Raw genomic sequence first — 18,812 nt, forward strand, 5'->3', positions numbered from 1 at the left:
GCGATCTCTCCCCTCCATCAACCACAGGCAGGAAACACACAAGACGCAAGATAACCGAGCGGGCACACACGCGCCGGGTCCCGCAAATTCCCATTATTCGAACCATGGCATTTTGCGTTTCCCCAACTGCACGTCTGCGACATTCCCGCGTTGCTTGAAGTTCGTTCCGGCCTCTGTGTGCAACACCCGTGCTGGCTCGCAGTTGCTTCAGCTGTAAAGCACACCTACAGAATTATGACGTTGCGCCGACTCATGTCGCCGATTTCATCAAACACTCAGTTCTTCTCCGCCATCTATTGGGTTTCTTGCGCCTCTTTTACACATGAGTCGACAGCACAGAACGAGATCAGGGGATCTCGATTTTACTTCATACAGGTGCTCACGCCTTTTCCTTTCTGCCCAGCTAATCGCACGGGACAGGTACGCTGCCGTCCCGGCCTTTGACGCCCCAGGCCCCAGACCAATTGCGTACGCGCCCCTTACCCCGGATACCGATCTCATGTTGATTCCAAATGCGACACGCCCCCACCTATCCTTCCCGTGAGTCAGCAAACTTCAGGAAACGGCGAGCGGCGAGACCGGTGGCTGCCATTCGATAAGCCCCGCTTGTGGCATCTTCTGGACAAAGTCAAATCTCGCGACGGTTACGACAAAAGGGTCTTGTTCCAGTCACCGGCATATGGACATAGATCTGGACCACGCCTTGGGGTCTCTAGACGATGCTCGGCGGGCAGTTGACGCCACGTTCCTGAGCCTTGACGTAAAGTCTTGCGGGTCTAGTCAAGCTAGACGGTTGGGAATGGCAGCCTCCCGGCATGTTCTGCGCGGGAATTCTTGTCCTCTATGAGCATACTACATATGTACATGCGTCCAGTCCCCACTTGCAATCGAGTTTTGCAGACGACCAGAGGTTGCTCTCACACTGCTCTACCAGGAGAACGAGGACCCTGAAAGCTGTAGCAGTTGCTAGGCTCTTATGCGACAATATGCACATGGGACCCTTATTTCACCCCGGGGTCCCTCATTACAGCAGACTCGCGAGGCATGGTCCAGACCAGTGACACCGCAAGACACCGTTTCTGAGACCGTGGAATGTGCTCCGAGAATGAGCGGCGCGGCCCCCCGTTGAACACCCTGTTCTAAGACCTGTGCACTCTCTGCTCAGGTCTCGCGGTCTCTAGTTGAACTGTGTGCAAATGCGTTCGCATCGATTTCTTAAAGTCCGTCTGAACTCGGCGACCACGGACAAGAGGCAATGCTGATCGCGATTACTGGCCGCGAACTATTTGGAGAGCCACAGAGCTTCCTTTCTTGGCTACAGGATAGAGACGACGCTAGTATGCTCAACTACTGCAAAGGAGCCTTAACCGACAGACTGGCACAGTCGCTAGTACGCGAAGGGACTAACCATGCTGACCCATCAGTCGATGCGCGCTGCGGAATCTCGATGATGGTTGAAATGGACGATGCCAGCTTTCACCTCAATTCCTCTCCAGCCAAGTCCTTTGGGCCACTGAAACAGTCGCATTCCTGGGCCAATCCAGGCCAGCAGGAGGGGACCTAACATCCCGCAAGCCCGCTCAATTGCTAGTCGCCGCCCGCTGAAATCAGGCTCCTTCCGTGAGTAGGAGATCTGGCGCCAGACATCATGCCATTTAACCCTTTCCGCTTGCTGGTCCTGAATCAGATTGAATGTTGTTACCGGCGGTGGTACTTGCCATGTGTGAAGCATTCTCGGAGCAAAGCAGACCGGGCATCGTTGGAGGTACTTCTCCGGCTGCTTCTCCGGCACCGCCAGGCCGTCACTGTTCACCATTTGATCGGACCGTTGCACAAATTGGCGCCTTTCCTGGGTTCGGTTCTCTCGTATCTGGATCGGCTGAGACCCCGGACACAGCATAGTTCTTCATGATGCCAGGTGCGGTTTCCAGTCACGCTCACTGCAATGTCAAATTGGGTGGAACGCATGCCATCTGTGCTCCCAATTTTAGGCTTACCGGCAACCACTGACTCACCTGCAGGATCCTCGGGAACCAAGAATTTCCATCGACTTCGCGAACAAAACAGCCCCATATTGAAACATCTTCAGAAGGGGTTTCCCCGCCAGCTTTACCGACGATTCCGAAAGCATCGGAGCGGAGCCTTCCACACCGCCAGCCAGCGTGGTTATCCAACGCACGGTTAGATCGCGGCGGGTGTTAGGCATTCTGCCCCTGGCCGTGTAGACTTCCCGCGATTAAGGGCTTTGTCGAGAGCTTTGGGGTCCCGGTTTCCGATTCACAGGACATGTTTGTCGATCGGACGGGGCCGAAGTTCACGATCCCCTCACGTTTTCAGGGCAGCCCGCATCGCTGACATGGCCCCCCGGCCCTGCGAGCTGGTTCCTTTGTTGGCCGGATCGGACCAGCCAACGTGCCATCGGAACATTTGCAGCGCCGATTCCAACGTGCTGGATCGCACCCGTCCACCGTCCTCTGGATCGGGTGCGACGCAGTTCCTTTTAATCAATCCCCCATCAGCCCTGCTCTGCACCATCCGGATGAACCTCTAAGCGTCGATCGACGTTTGAGCTCCGGACGATGGAGCCTAACTTACCCTTCCGCCCGCGTGACAGAAACTCACCTTATCGTCACTATTACAGCTAGCCCTCATTTCAGGAGAAGCAAAACTAGACGGTGCATCTCGCAGCAGATGTTGTTTTCTCTTTTCCACTTGAGGATAGACACGGGTTGCTCCAAGATGCGGAAGCCGATCGTAGACAACACCTCGATGCGCAGTTGTGCAACGTGGGTTGTGGGACTTGCATCCACGCCCACCGCCAGATGAGATGAGATGAGATTTCTCCGGCCAGCCTTCTGGGCGGGTGGTGGCTTTTTCGAGCGTTGGCGCCATTACCGGCGTCGTCGTTGGGAACGCTACAAGTGTAGCAACCGCTCACATGGACGATGCCCAGCGAAGCGATCCGTTCGATGCCTGCTCGACATCGTGAAAGTCGCCGATTGTCGTTTCGTTTGGAGTTTTCGATCGAGACGCAGAAGCAATGGCTGCTGATGGAACCGGGCGCTACCGGGATGACGATTTTCGACGGTCGATGCGCCGGACAAGCTGCGCGACATTCTGCCAAGCTCGGCGGTCGCTTTGACGCGCTGCATATGTCATTCTGCGATCAGTCTGGACCTTGGGCGCTACGTCTCTCCCGCACGTCGGCGGGCAGCTATCCTGCTTTTCGCCAGTCGCTGCAGGACCCCGTCGCGTCGGGAGTGTAAGCTGGCCGAGAGGGCAGAGCAGCACAACAAGCCAAGAGACCAGTGAGCTATGGCGGGCTCGGGAGCAAATGCTGGGCGAGTGCCGGCCATGTCTCCGTCCCAGCGCAGCCACGATGGTACTAGACAGCTGGGTTTACGAGAAAGGACAAGCAAGCGCTGTCTCTGGCAGTCTTTGTTGCGTCTCCTCGCCTTTGCTTGTCGTCGTCAATTCCGAAGGACTTCCGCCTCGCGACTATCGTAACGCCCCGAACCCGATGATGGGTGTTAGACGAAGGGTATTGAAGAATCTCGGTTATGCTTCAACGAAGGATCTTACCCCTGAACCTGGGCCATGTTACCGTGAGGAAAAGAGCGAAGAAGCGCTCGTCCGTCTTCGCCATCCGCGATTACAAACCACATTTAAGCTTGAGAGGGCATCACGATTGCCCGCTCACATCCGTTCTCGGTCGCCCTTGTTGGCGGAATATGATGCTTGCTTAGCTTCTCAGTCCTATCACGTTATTATTTTGGGAGAACAATGGTCACTTACAAACCGCTCCTTCCCGTTGTAGAAGCTGTCGGTGGTGGTTGCTGAGCCCATCGCCGTTGTAAGTGGAGGAACATGATTCGTTGGCGTCAAATTTCGGGAATGCGGGCAGGTCATCCAGAACCCATGGCATCGGCGGATGTCGCTGATAAAAGGCCACGATTCGCATTGCACTAACGACAGCAGAAACCCATATGCAACCACAACCTCGAGCGAATTCAACTACCATGACCACCACAGCTACAAACAACGCCCTCCGCTTCGACCCGGAGTATCTGGCCGTCGTCTCCGACAGGGATGCCGGCGGCGAAGGCCCAGCACCCTTCAAAGACGTCCATGAGCTCCGCGCCTGGTCCGAGCCTACATTGCGCAGCGTCCTCAAAGCCCAGCCGTGGCCGGAGAACGTCCTCGAGACCAGGATACCATTCAAGTCCCACGACGGGCAGAATATCGACTTGGTTCGCTTCGCAACGCAGGAGATGGCAGACGCGCCAGAGCCGCAGGGTGCCGTCGTGTACGTGCATGGGGGCGGCTTCGTGACATGCGACGTCGACATCTTTGCGCCGCAGGTCAAGCGGTTCGTCGAGATGATCGGGCTGCCGTTCTTTGCGGTCGACTACCGCCTCGCGCCCGAATTCCCGGACGGGCTGGGCGCCGAGGACGTGTACTTTGGGCTGAGGCACCTCTCGGATCACGCGGGAGAGTGGAACGTCGACCCTGCCAACATTGTTATCATGGGTGACTCTGCAGGAGCTGGCATCGCAGCAGGGGTGGTGTTGATTGCGCGCGATCGTGGGCTGAGCCCGGGGTTGAGGAAGCAGATTCTGGTGTACCCGATGCTCGACGACCGGACCAGCGTTCCCGAGACCGCGGGGCACTACAGGTTTCTCGCGTGGAACACGAACGATAACCGGCTCGCGTGGGGTGCCGTACTCGGTGCCAAGGCGGGAGATCCGGCGGCGAAGGTGTCGCTGTACGCAGCGCCTGGAAGGGCGGGTGTTGAGGATTTGAGGGGGCTGCCGCCTACGTACATCGATGTTGGCGGGCTTGACCTGTTCAGGGATGAGTGTATTGAGTACGCGGCCAAGCTGAGCAAGGCGGACGTGGAGGTTGAGTTTCACATGTGGCCGGGACTGCCGCATGGATTCGAGAGTGCTCCCGGGATTCGGTGGGTTGAGAGGGCTTTGGAGGCGAGAAATGAAGCCATCAAGAGGCTTTAGCATGTTAGACGTGAGATCGTAGTTGCTCATAGCGACGTATTGCAGGAGAGACTTGACCAAAATGAGCATGAGACAGAGACCACGCCCCTCGTGGGCTAGCATGCTTGTGAGACATGGTCCATCTACTGATAGCTGCGTTGTGATAAAAGGGGTGCTTGCGAGGGCCGTATGATTATGGTAGCAGCGCAAATTCCAACTGTTGTTGACACGGCTAGACGCAGCAGCCTTCCTGGAGTTCATGCATAGTTCTTAGCCTCTGGGTTTTGCCCGTCCTCTTAGATGTTCGAAACTCAATGGTCTCAGTCCAGCGTATTCATGCAGTTTGTGTATATATCAAGGAAGACGGGGATGGGGTTTGATGATGAGGCCTGGAGCTTGGGCTGAAGTTGCCTGGCGGGTATCCGTGTGTGGATGTGGTACTCCATTTGAGACCGAGCGGAGTGAAATGTCGTGGCATTGCTGGGAAAGAGCCTCCTCAATTGTGAGAACCTGGGCGGATTTGCTGGAGGCTTTAATGGACGACGCAAGCAAGCCCATTAAATAGGCTGTATATGGCTATGGGATTTGCGTCCCGAGGCGGAGAGGTTGGCGTACTTGAGATGCTGTGGTCAATGGTAAGCTCTTGTATATAAGAGGAGCTGCTTTTCTGACTTGGGGGAGAGCACCAAGAAATACATTGGCTGTTGTAGGTTGTTCGTTGTTTTACGAACTATGATGATCGTGGGTGTCTGTACAACAAGATTGCACGTGCGGCTATCGTTCCATGATCTCCGCTGGAGTCTCGTGGGTCTCTTTGGTGCTCGTTTCTAGAGTTTTGTTTAGGTATACCGAGAACAGATAACAAAGTTGGACAGGGACGCCTAGCTGGTGCTTTTCTTGAAGGACAGTGATGCCGGAGCTGAGGCAGGCAATCACTCCCATTGAGGTAGGCGCGATGAACAGACCAAGCGAGATTTCGGTTGCAAAAGAGTTGCATTGCACATTGATTGTGTGTATGTGGTCATCGCCCCCTTCCGTAGTGACTGAGCACAGTGGCGTCTTGGCCACATGCTCTACTGGAGTAGGTAAGGTAAACTGCGAGGTATATTAACTCTTAGATATTGCACTGGATCAATTGCCAGAACCACAATCGTATTCATTGGTCCAAATTGTTTGAACAACTAGAATAGTGGTTTCCTGCTGGGTCTTCATTGGAGGCCTCGGGGTGTCCGATCATAATCATGCTCAAGGTCAAGGCAGCAGGCATAACCCTCAGGCTACAAAAGTGGTGGAGTATTCTGGGAATATCACCGACGGACGACGAAAGGATACAAGCCAACTTTCTTGCTTTCGCCGTGATTAGAAAAGCATTATGGCAAGCTCTGCCGAGTAGCAGCTAGCTCTGAAAATCCGCTGCGCTCAACTCTTCCATCATTTCAGGAACCCGAGGGAAGGGGATCCAAAATATTGGATATTCCTTCTCCATGATGGCTCGTTTTCACGTTCAGCGTTCCCCCTTTGTATTTTCAGATCTTGGATATCGGGACCACCATGAACATGCAAACTAGAGCGACTTGATGTTGTATAACTGCGCGAAAAGAATATTGACGTTGTACCACAATTGCGGGCGTCTTGAGAGTCGTCAAAACGGTCGTTTTGGTACGTTGATTCGAGCACTCTATGCATTTTTACATTTAGATTCCATGCAAAGGCAGCGAAAATCGGAAGCTGGACGAATTTCATCCCTTCTCTGGGCGTGACTCGGACACTGCGCTTATTCGGGGAAGCCAATAGCAAGACATTGCCACCGCAAATGTTTGTAGTAGATACCTTTTACACAGAGGCCTGGGGACACGGCAAGGATTCGGGGCATCACTGGAAAGGGTAGGAATCCGAGCTACACTGACGACTATAACTGCAGATGAAATTGGGCGTGTGAGGGGAAGAAGAGGCGCAGAGATCATACTAGATTTATAGATAAAATTCCACAAATCGGAGTGGTTGATCCTACCCTTGGGATCGTTCAGTGAGCGGGTATGCAGCAAAGTTTGTCTCACCGCTAGTTCGAACGGTTTCTTAGAAAAGGTCGTGATCGCTGTTTGAGACCAACATAGCTTCACAGAATGCGTTGACTGTGGATCTCTCCTGTTCAATAATTGTTGAAAGAGGTGTCTGCCTGACACATTAAAGCTTTGGTTTGCTTCCACGAAGAACGCGTTCGAAGCGAAGACTCACATCAAGATTAAGCTGTCGTGGCTTCTGTCCTTGGGGTATGCGCAGCTTCTCATCCGGAGCAATAATAGGAGACGATGGTGGGATTATCCATGTGCTGATTTCTTCCGCTGCTAAGATGATCGAATCATGAACCAGTCCTTTCTTCAAGGGCCTGAAGGCGTGCAAGGCCCATTTGGAAGTCTGTCTCGCGTTGTGAGCTGTCCGATGGATGCTATTGCGCACAAGAGATTAGCGTTTCATAGGATATGTTGCATGAAGAATGTCGAGGGGAGACACAGGTTAGGAAAGCAGATGATTCTTTCCGTCTTTTGACGGGCACCTTACGGTCGACTGGATGAAGGAATCAGAGCAATCAAGTCGTGGTGGATGGCTTGGATTCCCGAGGGACGATACGATCATTCCTGAAGTTGGCAAGATCTATGTATTTATTTAGATGTCTCGCAAGTATTAGCCAAGGGTGTCCCAGAAGAACAACAACAATATCGATCATCGACTTGGGTAGTCCGCGGTCTTCTATCATCTGCGCCAATGAAAATGCATCTATGCTCTTATTGCCCAAGAAGTTTGGATGGGGTAGGCTGATATATGTTGCCTTTCACCGGCGCTATCTTGATGGTATCAACAAAGTATGAGGTGGAATAGATCACCATGAAGCAAAGTCTGCACTACGGACCCTACGAGTAGACCTCAACCGGGCTTGGGTATTCCTTGCCCCAGACAAACTGCACTTCCCAACTTCGAAAGCATCCCTGGACATTCGCCGTGAACGATGTCGACTGGTTGCTGGCACCTCAGCTGCAGTTTGATACACGAAGACAAGCAAGATAGTCCCCCAAATAGCTTCCGAGCATCATTATTGAATGGTGGACCGGTCCAGCTTCTCCTATCGTGCTCCTCCAACACTTGATCCGGTTCCGCCATCAACAGACATGATGGCCCTTTGCTGGCTTTCCACCGGGGTTTCTGATTGACGATAGAGCCAGGAATGTGACCAGAAAAGCCCCCGCTACAGCGACGGCAACAAGCGACAAGTCCAAGAATGTGACGTCGCTCCAACGCATTCCAATCACACGAAACATCCAGAAAAACAGGACCTCCACTGCAAAGTAGCCGACGATCAGGCTCGCGGCAACAGTGAGCCAGAAGCGGACATTCAACGGTCTCGGTCCCAGCTGTATGCGGTCGGGATCACTCCCAGATTGCAGGAATTTGTTGAGATGAATGCCGAATGATCGCTTCTTCGGGGGCTCGCTATGGAATTGGTGCTGGATGTATGGTGCCGTCGACGGGCCATTTTTGGGCGGAAAGACATTCATCGTGGGCTTTTGAGAGTCATTTACTTCGAAGATCATAGAATGACGATGTGAAAAAGATGCTGGAGGCGCGACTCATTTGCAGCGAGCTGCGAGCTGGAACTGCAGACCGCTTGACGGAATAAGCTTGAATGGGTAAATGGGTACGAGGGCCGGGCTTCTATGGATTGAATATGAATTTTTACTTTTTGCGCGCTCGAAAGCCGACAGCTTGGCCCAAACTGCAGGAACTATTGACAATACATTCATTAATAGTTCTCATTGGAGTGATAATTGATAGGAGGGTTGAGTACCATGATGAAGTACTACTAAGTACGTACAAGCGATACTTTTGCGGCGCAAAGTCAATATCTGCACTATAACTGTTTCGATATATTGCCAATTACTATTGAATTCTATGTGTGATGATGGAAGCTTCCGTGAAGAAGCTTCCACCTTGATAGAAGGCAGTGTTCATGTTCAAAGACTCAATAGTTGAGTATCAGAATGGCCGCTTGGACCTGGTCAAGGTGCTTTCCACAAACTACTTGAGGTATTCTGCTCGGAGTTCAAAATCCTCGTCAGCTTTGGTCTTGTCCAACTCATCCGGCTTCCAGAACTGCGCTCGAACATCTATCAAGTCACTAGGATGGTTCAAGAAGAAAGATCTTTGCGTCTCAGGTAGATGCATGGTCTGGTCATAGTTGGGAAAGTAAGGGCTCTGAAGAATGTCAGCTCGTCTATCTTAACTGATACCTGGGTATGAAACGACTCAAAGGCTTACTTGGTATCCGAGACCCAACATGATCCGATGATGGGCGCTTTCGTTCGGCATCCCGGCATGCCAAAGTCGTAAATCCCTTATCATAATGTCCCCACGAACACACCTCGGCTGAATAGGTGGGCGGATCTTCATGCGTGCTGCTTTGGCCTCTTCTGAGATGGGTGGTAGAGGTTCGCCGGGCCGGCCACGATTGTACCCGTCGGCAACAGGATCCTTGGAGGTGATCTGATCAGATGGCGTCGTGGTTTGATGGGACCCGAGCCAGAACTCTGTTGATCCATTTTCGGGGCTGAAATCCACGAGAGGCACATTCGCGATGACATAGTATGGATAAAGAGGGTGAGCATACGAGTCTTTGTGCGCTCGTTGGCGAAGACCTTTGGTACCGGACAACGCGGTGTTGGCAGTCAGCCAGTTCCAGATAGGCCTGCCGCCCAGATACCTGCAAATACCGTGTAAGTTAGATCGGCTGTCTCGAAAAACTCAAAGAGATACCTCGGGAGACGAACGCTTTCACAGTCTGAAGCAAGAAGCTGTTGAAGTAAAGCTGCTTGCTGAGGAACTCCGAACCATCGACTGGGGGTCGCTGAAGGAAATTTGCTAAGCATCATGGTGTCAGTTTATGTCAACTTTCAAGACCAGAGTCTGGTCAAAGTCAGATGAGGAATCCATCACCGTACACTTGATCCCATGGTTATACAGTTGAGTGGGATCGGCGATCTTCCTTTCCGCGTCTTCGCACATCTTCTCATTCAGCTTGTCGATGAAGTCAACATCAATCGCTCCACCAAGCACCACAAAACCATCTTGGTACATCGCTTCGAGTGCCTTTTCAAGAGTCTGAGGTTTATAGTACCCAGTGGCACGTTCAGCCTCGGACATCGTGATGACTTTCACTCCATCGTTTTCCACGTTACTAACAGCAGTCATTTTTCAATGGTAAACGCGAGGACCTTCCTGTGACAGTTTAATAAGCCTCCTTTGATATATGAGAAAGCTGAATTGAGTGATGGGATAATCGCTTGATACATTATCGGGCCAGAAGAAGTCCGGAACTGCCCTGAGGTTGCAATGTCGTGAGGGGTTCAGATAACACTACCGTTTCCCAACCCCCACTTGTGTTTCCTCCGCGGATTACTCCGCGAATGACGTGACGTGCGACCTGAGATAAGCCCCATATTGACTCTCGGGCACTTCCGACGGTAGTGAGGCCAGTCCTTTTTTTTTTTTTTTTTTTAAAAAAAAGCTCCTAATGATAATGGTCAACTCTCCGTGCCCTGACTAGCATCAGCGCTTTGGTGCTCCACCGAGCTTCACCGACAATGAGCCTTACCCCCCTTGTTGTTTTCGAATCACAACCTGGCCCTCGACTGGGATAAAATTCAACCAGCTACTCGAGACCTACAATATTGGATCTTGGCTTGGCTTGTCACATAACTGGCACTGAAAGCGAATGCTGCTGCTGTCAACGACGCCCAACACCGACACTCCCATTTGTAAGCACTGCAAACAACGGCGGCGCGGTGGAGACCACGCCATCCGGCTTTCGTTCTCCCGACGCCTATCAACCCCACATCCGCACCGTCAAACACGCCCGAGGGCTCGCCAACCTCTTCCAGGACACAACCGACATGAAAGTGGGCTACCCGGTCGAAAATTCAGAAGTACGATTGGTCGAACTTAAGACAATGCAAGTCTAGTCGCTGAAGTGACATGAGCCTCAGGTTCATAGAAGTCTTGTTGTCATTGATAAACTCGTTCTCAGCAGCACTGTCCACAATCCAAGAGGAAGAAGCTGGTCATTGAGGCTGAAATTGCCCGGCATGTTCGAAGAAAACTATCCAGGCTCTCCACATCCGGAGGCGGCCGTCCAAGGTGAGTCGTGCGAAAGATCAACTAGGTTTCAAAAACACTAAAGCCTCGACCGGCAGAGATGATTGCCACGGAAGAACTTGAGAAATACCCCGAGGGCGGTAAAGATGCCTGGCTGGTCGTTGCTGGTGCATGGTGCGCTATGATCCCATCGATGGGGCTTCTCAACACTTTGGCTGTTCTCCAGGCCTGGGTCACGGAGTATGAATTACAAGGGCTACCGGAGTCAACGATTGGTTGGGTATTCAGCACCTATGCATTTTTCCTGTACTTCTGTGGTGCTCAGGTTGGTATGTTCACACCCCCCAATCGGCAGTCTTGCTTGTTTGACTCATTTGGTGTTGTGACCAGGCCCTATTTTCGACGCCCATGATGTGCGATATCTCGTTATACCGGGATGCATCGGTATTGTGGCTGCCATCATGCTGATGAGTTTATGCAAAGGTGAACTTTATCCAACACCCTGCCTGTCCATGTCTGACCTTTCCCAGAGTTCTACCAATTCTTTCTTACCTTTGGCGTTCTCGGTGGCATGTCTGCCTCACTCCTCTTTAACCCGAGCATTTCCGCCATTGGCCACTGGTTCTCCGAGCGACGAGCCCTCGCGACCGGTATTGCTTGCACCGCCGGAGGTGTTGGGGGCGTTATATTTCCGCTCATTATCCTTTACCTTGCCCCACGCGTGGGATTTGCCTGGGCATTGAGGACAGTCGGATTCATCTGTCTCGCAGTATCCGTGTTGGCTTGTCTGCTTCTCAAGAAGAGGCTACCGCCGAACAAGAAAGCCGGAGCTGCCATAGACATCGCGGCGCTGCGAGACGCAAAGTTCGCCTTGACAACACTGGCCGTTTTTCTGATTGAATTTGCCGTTTTCATACCTTACACCTACATATGTTCTTACGCCATCCACGAGGGTATGGGTCTGCAAAAGTCGTTACTTCTGAACGCGATTCTCAACGTTGGTGCCATACCGGGGCGTGCCCTGCCGGGTTACGTCGCTGATCGCTTTGGACCTTTCAACGTTATGTGCGTGACGGCTCTCGTATGCTCAACTTTCGTATTCGCTCTTTGGATGAACGCACAGGGAGGAGAGGCCGCGACCACGGCATTTGCTATTCTTTATGGGTTCTGGTCGGGCGCTGCTATTAGCTTGACTCCTGTGTGCATCGGTAGAGTGTGTGAGACGAAGGACTACGGCAAAAGGAGTGGAACTGCATTCTCCATCTCGAGCATCGCCGCGTTGGTAGGCGTGCCATTTGCGGGAGCTATCCTGCAATGGTGTGGCGGTGCATACTATGGGGTGATCATCTTCGCAGGTGGCCTGTACGTACTCGCGTTGGTGGCCTTCATTATTGCGAGAGGCGTCGCCGGTGGCTGGGCCTTCACACTACTTTATTGATATATAACTTCTTCACTTGAAATTAAATCAATAAACAGGAAAACATCTGCAACTGTCGCCGGCTTCTCTGGCCACCTCGTTGGCGCAAAGATCCACGGTTATATTTCAGGTGGTTCAATACTGGCTCTTGCCTTTTGCGTCGGACTGACTACCTTAGATATAAATATTGCTAGCCTGCTCAAAGATTTCGAGGTCTACTTGCGGCCAAAAACTTCAAAACCAATTTTTCTTTCTCGCTTCCAGCTCAGCGGCTAGCAATAAATCGTCTTCGGTCAGCACTACAACCATGCGTCCAGCAGCTCTTTTTTCCGTTGTCGTTGCCGCTCTGGCATCCCTGGCTCAAGCAGACCGACACTCCAAGAGGCCCAAGGAGATCAAGGAGGGATGCTGGTACGAATGTGATGACAGGTGCTTCTCAAAGACCTGGAATCTTGTCAAACTTCACAGATATAAGAATTGCAGTATGTCTGCTCCGTCCCAATTCCACATCTACAAAGTTTTCTACGAACTCAGCGTGATAAATGTGCTAATTATTTTGATAGTGGGATGGTGTCTTAAGCATAACGCCATGAGTAGGTTGGACGACTGCGTTCATTTAAACGCCATTGGCGGCGGTCTGCTTGGGTAGATATGAATGCGTCACCGAAAGCCAGTGAGCCATGGGACTATGAACGAGGCGATTGCATTCATCGATACCAAGGGGTGTTTTGGGGACACCGAAATATGTTTTCATCGCATGCGACTCACGTAAACCAGTTCTCGGCAGGTTCTCCTCGACATTCCTATGTGGCCGTTCGACATTATTCTCAAAACGGTGGGTCGATGCTGGAGTGTATTTAATGCAACATTATTTGGAAAGATATCACACGTTATCGGTTGATTAGTCCTTTTGAAATCCATCCCATCGATCAAAGTCCTGGGTGTCAAAGTCGAACAAGTCCAACATCCGTCCCACACTGTGATCCACAACTTCGTCTATTGTTGCCGGTCTATGGTAGAAGGCCGGGACTGGAGGAAATATGATGACGCCGTTTTGGGTGAGAGAGAGCATGTTCTGAAGGTGTATGCCGCTCAGGGGACATTCGCGAGCCGCAAGGACTAGCTTCCGGCGTTCTTTGATGATAACATCCGCAGCTCGCGCAATGAGCGTATCGCATAGACCCGAGTTAATCGCTGCGAGCGTCTTCATGCTACATGGCACGACGATCATGCCGTCAACGCGATAGGACCCGCTTGCAATTGGGGCGGCCATGTCGTGGTTGTTGTAAACGTGGTCCGCTAGAGCACGAATATTGGTGGCGGTGTAGCTCGTTTCGTACTTGAGGGTGCTGTCTGCCCACTTGCTGATAATGAGGTGCGTCTCGATGTTGAGGCGGCGCAATGCGATCAAGGTTTTGATGCCGAGGATGGAGCCAGTAGCACCGGTGAGGGCAACAATCATTCTTTTGCGCCTGGGTTGAGGCGGAGCTGCGTTGTTTCGACTGCTTTCTTCAGTCATTTTTGCCATCTAAGGAGGTCTATTTCGAAGCAAAAAGGCCGTTGGGTAGAGAGTGGTGGCTTTTCTTGAGCAGTTTGCGTTTTATGAATTTGTCTGGAATTTCAAGAGGAAGCGTCAATGTCTAACGGTCAAACAAGAGTTGGATGGCTCAGGACAAGATACTTCAACAAGATGAGGATATCCCGAAAGCACAGTAACCGGAATGTGACGTATATGACCCATCGTGGCATACCTCGCTCGATCTAATAGACGCAAGTCTCAAAGTCACGAGGGCTCATCAACGGTGAGGCTCAAAACATGGGTCTGCCCCAAGCAAAGAGGGACCTTGGACGTAATAGCAAGGCACTAAAGCCGAAGCTCGCCCCGCCAGGATCCGGAAATATTTCTGGCAATAAGGAGATTGTGTGTGAAGTCAACTTTTAGTTTCTTTAGTGGGGGATTTTGGGAAATATTCGCGGATATAAATCAAGGAACGTTTGAGGCTTTCCTCCTTTGGTATGCCCATAACGTAACTTGACCAGCGAATTCCCCATAGAGGCTCTGGGTCTGGACCACGACACTTCGGCTGCGCATCCGACTTGAACTACGGGAGCTGTCCCGAGTCTTTAAAACAGCCTCGCCGCGTCACGAAAGCGCGATTTGTAAGAAACATACCGATAATTCCGGAAACCCCCATGGGAGGCCATTTCGAAGACCCAGATGCGGCCCGTTTCCTGACACATCACTGCATCAAGATCTTAAGATCAAGAAATTCGCTCACGACGCCCGAGGCTCTTTACGGCCCAAAACAAAATTTCACGGTCATGACACCTGTGAGCCCGACCCATAAGACCCTCTTTGGTCGAAATGATGAGGGGCGCCTGTGAAGTAGCGATGTTTAGGCCTGGTCCGACTCTAAACCAAGCAAGATGACCCCTCACCACCACGGAACCCCCGACGGACCTCGGCGCTGGGTCATGTCACAACATTAGCTACAAAAGACAACGCCTTGAGCTAAAAGCAAGCTGAGTCTAGGTATCTGGCCGGCATAATCACCTGAGCCAGAGAGCTCAAAACTTGAACAGCGACTCAAGCCATCAATCGGTCCAAATTCTTTGCCCTTATCACCTTGTCTCAATTGCCCTGAGTTGAAGACACCATATCATCATGGCACTATCATCCCATCCTTCACAATCCGGCGGCCTTTCTGCTGCCAGCTTCCGCCAGTACGTCAAGGAGCTGGCTGAGGAGGGCGATCTGTTGTCTATCTTCAAAGAAGTCGACCCTCGTCTTGAGCTAGCAGCTATCGTACGGAAGGTCTACGAAACTGAAGACAAAGCGCCTCTTTTCGAAAATATCAAAGGACGCCAGCAGAACGGTCTCTTTCGGGTCTTGGGAGCACCTGTGGGTGCCAGCAGTTTGCCGGGAAAGAGGTTCATTCGCATAGCAAAGTCGTTGGGACTTCCGTCCGAATCCAGCGGCCGGGACATCATCTACGCCATCAAACGCGCAAAGAAGCGTCAACCGATCGCTCCAAGGAAGTTCGAGACTGGTCCGGTCAAAGAGCACAAGATCTTCGGAGATGAAATCGCCCTGGAAAAACTTCCTGTTCCCCTCTTCCACGAAGACGATGGCGGTAAATACTTGCAAACATTCGGCATGTACATCGTTCAGAGTCCCGATGGTTCGTGGGTCAACTGGTCAATCACCCGCGGCATGGTTAATGGCAAACGGTCTCTGGCCGGCCCCACCATGTCGGCGCAAGATATCGGTGTCATTCGAAAAATGTGGCAAGACAGAGGCGAAGACATGCCCTTTTCTCTTTGCTTTGGTGTACCACCTGCTGCCATCATGGTCGGCGGAATGCCTATCCCTAAGGGTGTGAATGAGAGTGGCTTCGTAGGGGCTCTCCTTGGTCAGCCTGTGGATGTCGTCAAGTCCGAGACCAATAACATCTGGGTTCCTCGCGATGCGGAGATCGTTCTCGAAGGCGTCGTTTCAAGGACTGAGACCGCTGACGAAGGACCTTTTGTCGAGTACCATGGGCACGTGTTCCCTGGATCAGGGAAGCCTTGTCCAGTATTCAACATCGATGCCATCACTTACCGAGATGATCCTATTCTCCCCATTTGTGTCGCGGGGAGGGCGACTGAGGAGAGCGAGACAGTCTGGGCTCTTACCCAGGCGGCTGAGGTTCTCAATATTTGCGAAGCCGCCGAGCTGCCAATTGAAATGGTGTGGAGTCCTTTTGAGTCTCACTGCCTCTGGTTTGTCCTCCAGGTCAACTGGTCCAAGTTGCGCGCGCTTCAGACCAACATGAAAGATTTCTGTGAGAAGGTTGGCCACACTGTCTTTTCAACTAAACCTGGTTTCTACATTCCTAAGATCTACCTGGTTGGAGAAGACATTGACCCCACCAATCTCAATGAGCTTATCTGGGCTGAGGCAACTAGATGCCAACCCGAGATCAACGAGTTCTTTTTCGACGCGTACGGTAACATCCCTCTCATCCCATATGTAAGCCATGGTATCAAAGAGAGAAGGAACCATGTTAAGGTCGTGCGTTGTTGTATGTTTCCCGCTGAATTCACAGATTCAGAACTGAGTTGGAAGCATGGGTCCTTCAAAGGCTCTTATTCGCAAGAAATCCAGGATAAGGTCAATGACAGGTGGTCCGAATACGGGTTTTAGCACCTGATTTCTAGATCTGGCCACGAAAGGAATGAAATTTCCACTCGGGTCTAATTAGGTCAAGATAACAATTGATGGTTCCTCCTGGACATGATCATGCTTCTATTCTTGGTAAAAAGGCCGGAAGCAAGGACATAAAATCGCCACAGAAATCTCCTGCATTGTGCTTCGATCCAGCCCTGTATACATCGATCATTATGTTCATGCGCCTTTGACGCCTTTTGATGATCAGCTCTATCAACGAATGTCATGAACTGTGACTGCTGTCTTGTGATAAACCCGGAAATACTATTTTCGCTGTGCTGCATCCAACCATTCCCATGCCAGATCACCAATGCAATGAAAGCACTTTAGTATTTAATCATATGCAACTGAACATGGATGACAGGTCACTTGCTTTCTTCTCGGGGTATTTATGAAGCGCTACACCTTCGCAGAAGTAATGCCCGCTGAATCTTAAGAGTTCCGTCGCCTGGAATGTTCAGAAGTGCGAGTTTGGCTATCATCTACGCGACTGGTGGCTCATTTCATTGTGGCTGGGGCTTGTGCTATTCGCGAGCATGACATGGGGTTCGCAGACGGCAGTATTGGCGCCAATAATCACGTCCAAATGGAGCCATGGTTTCGTGCAGTAACAAGGGTAGGCGAGCAAAGAGATATCACCCGTTCACCAGCCGCAACCAACACAACAGCAAAGTGGCCACATATGTGGTGGCAATGACCCATTACTCATGCGGCCAACTGGGCTTTTGGCACATATTCGGGCATGCTTATTGGCTATCACATCTGCGACCAACGGCCCAGCACCAACAAACCAGCAAACGCCGGACCAACTAATAGACAGAAGGAAGAAAACTGCTAATCCCTGCTGATTTCAGCACGCGAAGTAGCCTTACGACGTGACTAGCCACACCGCAAAAGAACATTTAAACACATGACTGGTCTTCTATCTTTGGAACAAGTCCTGGGAAAAGTGGTACCTAGGACAGACAGACAACTTTGGCCCAGATGCGGGATTTGGTGTTCACTTCCACCACATAAACCCTCTCGATCTCTTCCTGCTGAGCATCCTCGCAACAGTGTCGACTTGTGCGCGCGAATTCATGAATGATTCCCACGCAGTGGCATACGTTCAAGGGGCTATCTACTCTGTCAAAATGAACTCAGATGGTGCCTGATTCGCCAATGCCGCCGATCGCCACATCATTCTGGTGGCGGACGAGGTAGCTTGACAACTTTGGTGGATCTCGAGGTCTAGGCTAAATCCAAGTAGGGTTTCGAGGACGAAGCAGCGGATGTAGAGATTGTGAGAGCAGCAAATTCTATCAGGAGCTTGAACAGCCCAATCTTCGATCACCGCTTTGAAAATGGGAGAACATACCACAAGTACAAAGACGGAAGTAAGTCGTTGCGTTCTGTTGTGATGAAGAGACACTGACGTGAAAATGAGAATACACCCTTCCCAACGATGAAACCGAAACCGAACGTCTAGGTTGCCAGTTCCAGAACGAGCAAGATCAATGAATGCTGTCTAATCGACGACACAGATCTTCAACACCACCTCTTCAGGTTGACTTTCAATGGCAGACTAGCTAATGCACCTTCGCTTCATGAAGGCTCTAAGGTTGGCCGAGTTCTCGATCTGGGCTGCGGAACCGGACTCTGGGCCATCGAGCTTGCAGATGAGCACCCAGAGGCAGAGGTATGTACCTGACATTACTCTTATTCTGTGGATTTTGTTGTTGAAAAGCCGAGCTCTCAGATCATCGGAGTGGACCTTTCTCCAATTCAGCCGGAATTGTGAGTACACTGTGTACTGCAGAAGGTCGAGCACCTGTACTCATCACAGTTTCAAGTATCCCTGCAAATGTCATGTTCGAGATTGACGATATTGAAGAGGGTTGGACATGGTCAAAGCCCTTCGATTACATCCATAGTCGCATGATGAACTCAAATATTGGCGACTGGGATGAATATGTTGCACAAGCTTATGAGTGAGTCTTTCTCAATCGTCTATTCGGCACAAACAGGCATGGAGGAAAAGCTGACTTTACCTGGTAGCAATCTCAAT

At 51.4% G+C, this 18,812-nt stretch overlaps 5 protein-coding genes across 5 annotated transcripts; 3 read left to right on the forward strand and 2 right to left on the reverse strand.

The window, feature by feature from the left end:
* Window positions 1–4,019: 4,019 nt before the first annotated feature.
* On the forward strand, window positions 4,020–5,012 carry COL26b_013620 (uncharacterized protein; the record flags this gene model as incomplete). The annotated part of the gene is made up of 1 exon (XM_053186215.1): window positions 4,020–5,012. The coding sequence occupies one exon, from the start codon at window positions 4,020–4,022 to the stop codon at window positions 5,010–5,012; it is 993 nt and encodes a 330-aa protein (XP_053029834.1).
* A 4,050-nt stretch (window positions 5,013–9,062) lies between these two features.
* Window positions 9,063–10,184, reverse strand: COL26b_013621 (uncharacterized protein; the record flags this gene model as incomplete). The annotated part of the gene is made up of 5 exons (XM_053186216.1): window positions 9,063–9,239; window positions 9,303–9,339; window positions 9,406–9,744; window positions 9,812–9,878; window positions 9,983–10,184. The coding sequence occupies 5 exons, from the start codon at window positions 10,182–10,184 to the stop codon at window positions 9,063–9,065; spliced, it is 822 nt and encodes a 273-aa protein (XP_053029835.1).
* Window positions 10,185–11,235: 1,051 nt separating this feature from the next.
* Window positions 11,236–12,573, forward strand: COL26b_013622 (uncharacterized protein; the record flags this gene model as incomplete). The annotated part of the gene is made up of 2 exons (XM_053186217.1): window positions 11,236–11,464; window positions 11,666–12,573. 2 exons carry the CDS (start codon window positions 11,236–11,238, stop codon window positions 12,571–12,573), a joined length of 1,137 nt encoding a protein of 378 aa, XP_053029836.1.
* Window positions 12,574–13,453: 880 nt separating this feature from the next.
* COL26b_013623 (uncharacterized protein) lies at window positions 13,454–14,071 on the reverse strand (the record flags this gene model as incomplete). The annotated part of the gene is made up of 1 exon (XM_053186218.1): window positions 13,454–14,071. One exon carries the CDS (start codon window positions 14,069–14,071, stop codon window positions 13,454–13,456), a length of 618 nt encoding a protein of 205 aa, XP_053029837.1.
* Window positions 14,072–15,217: 1,146 nt separating this feature from the next.
* Window positions 15,218–16,655, forward strand: COL26b_013624 (uncharacterized protein; the record flags this gene model as incomplete). The annotated part of the gene is made up of 2 exons (XM_053186219.1): window positions 15,218–16,609; window positions 16,644–16,655. The coding sequence occupies 2 exons, from the start codon at window positions 15,218–15,220 to the stop codon at window positions 16,653–16,655; spliced, it is 1,404 nt and encodes a 467-aa protein (XP_053029838.1).
* Window positions 16,656–18,812: the final 2,157 nt, after the last annotated feature.

The sequence above is a fragment of the Colletotrichum chrysophilum genome (assembly GCF_026319265.1).
Source record: "Colletotrichum chrysophilum strain AFK26 chromosome Unknown scaffold_242, whole genome shotgun sequence".
Taxonomy (NCBI): domain Eukaryota; kingdom Fungi; phylum Ascomycota; class Sordariomycetes; order Glomerellales; family Glomerellaceae; genus Colletotrichum; species Colletotrichum chrysophilum.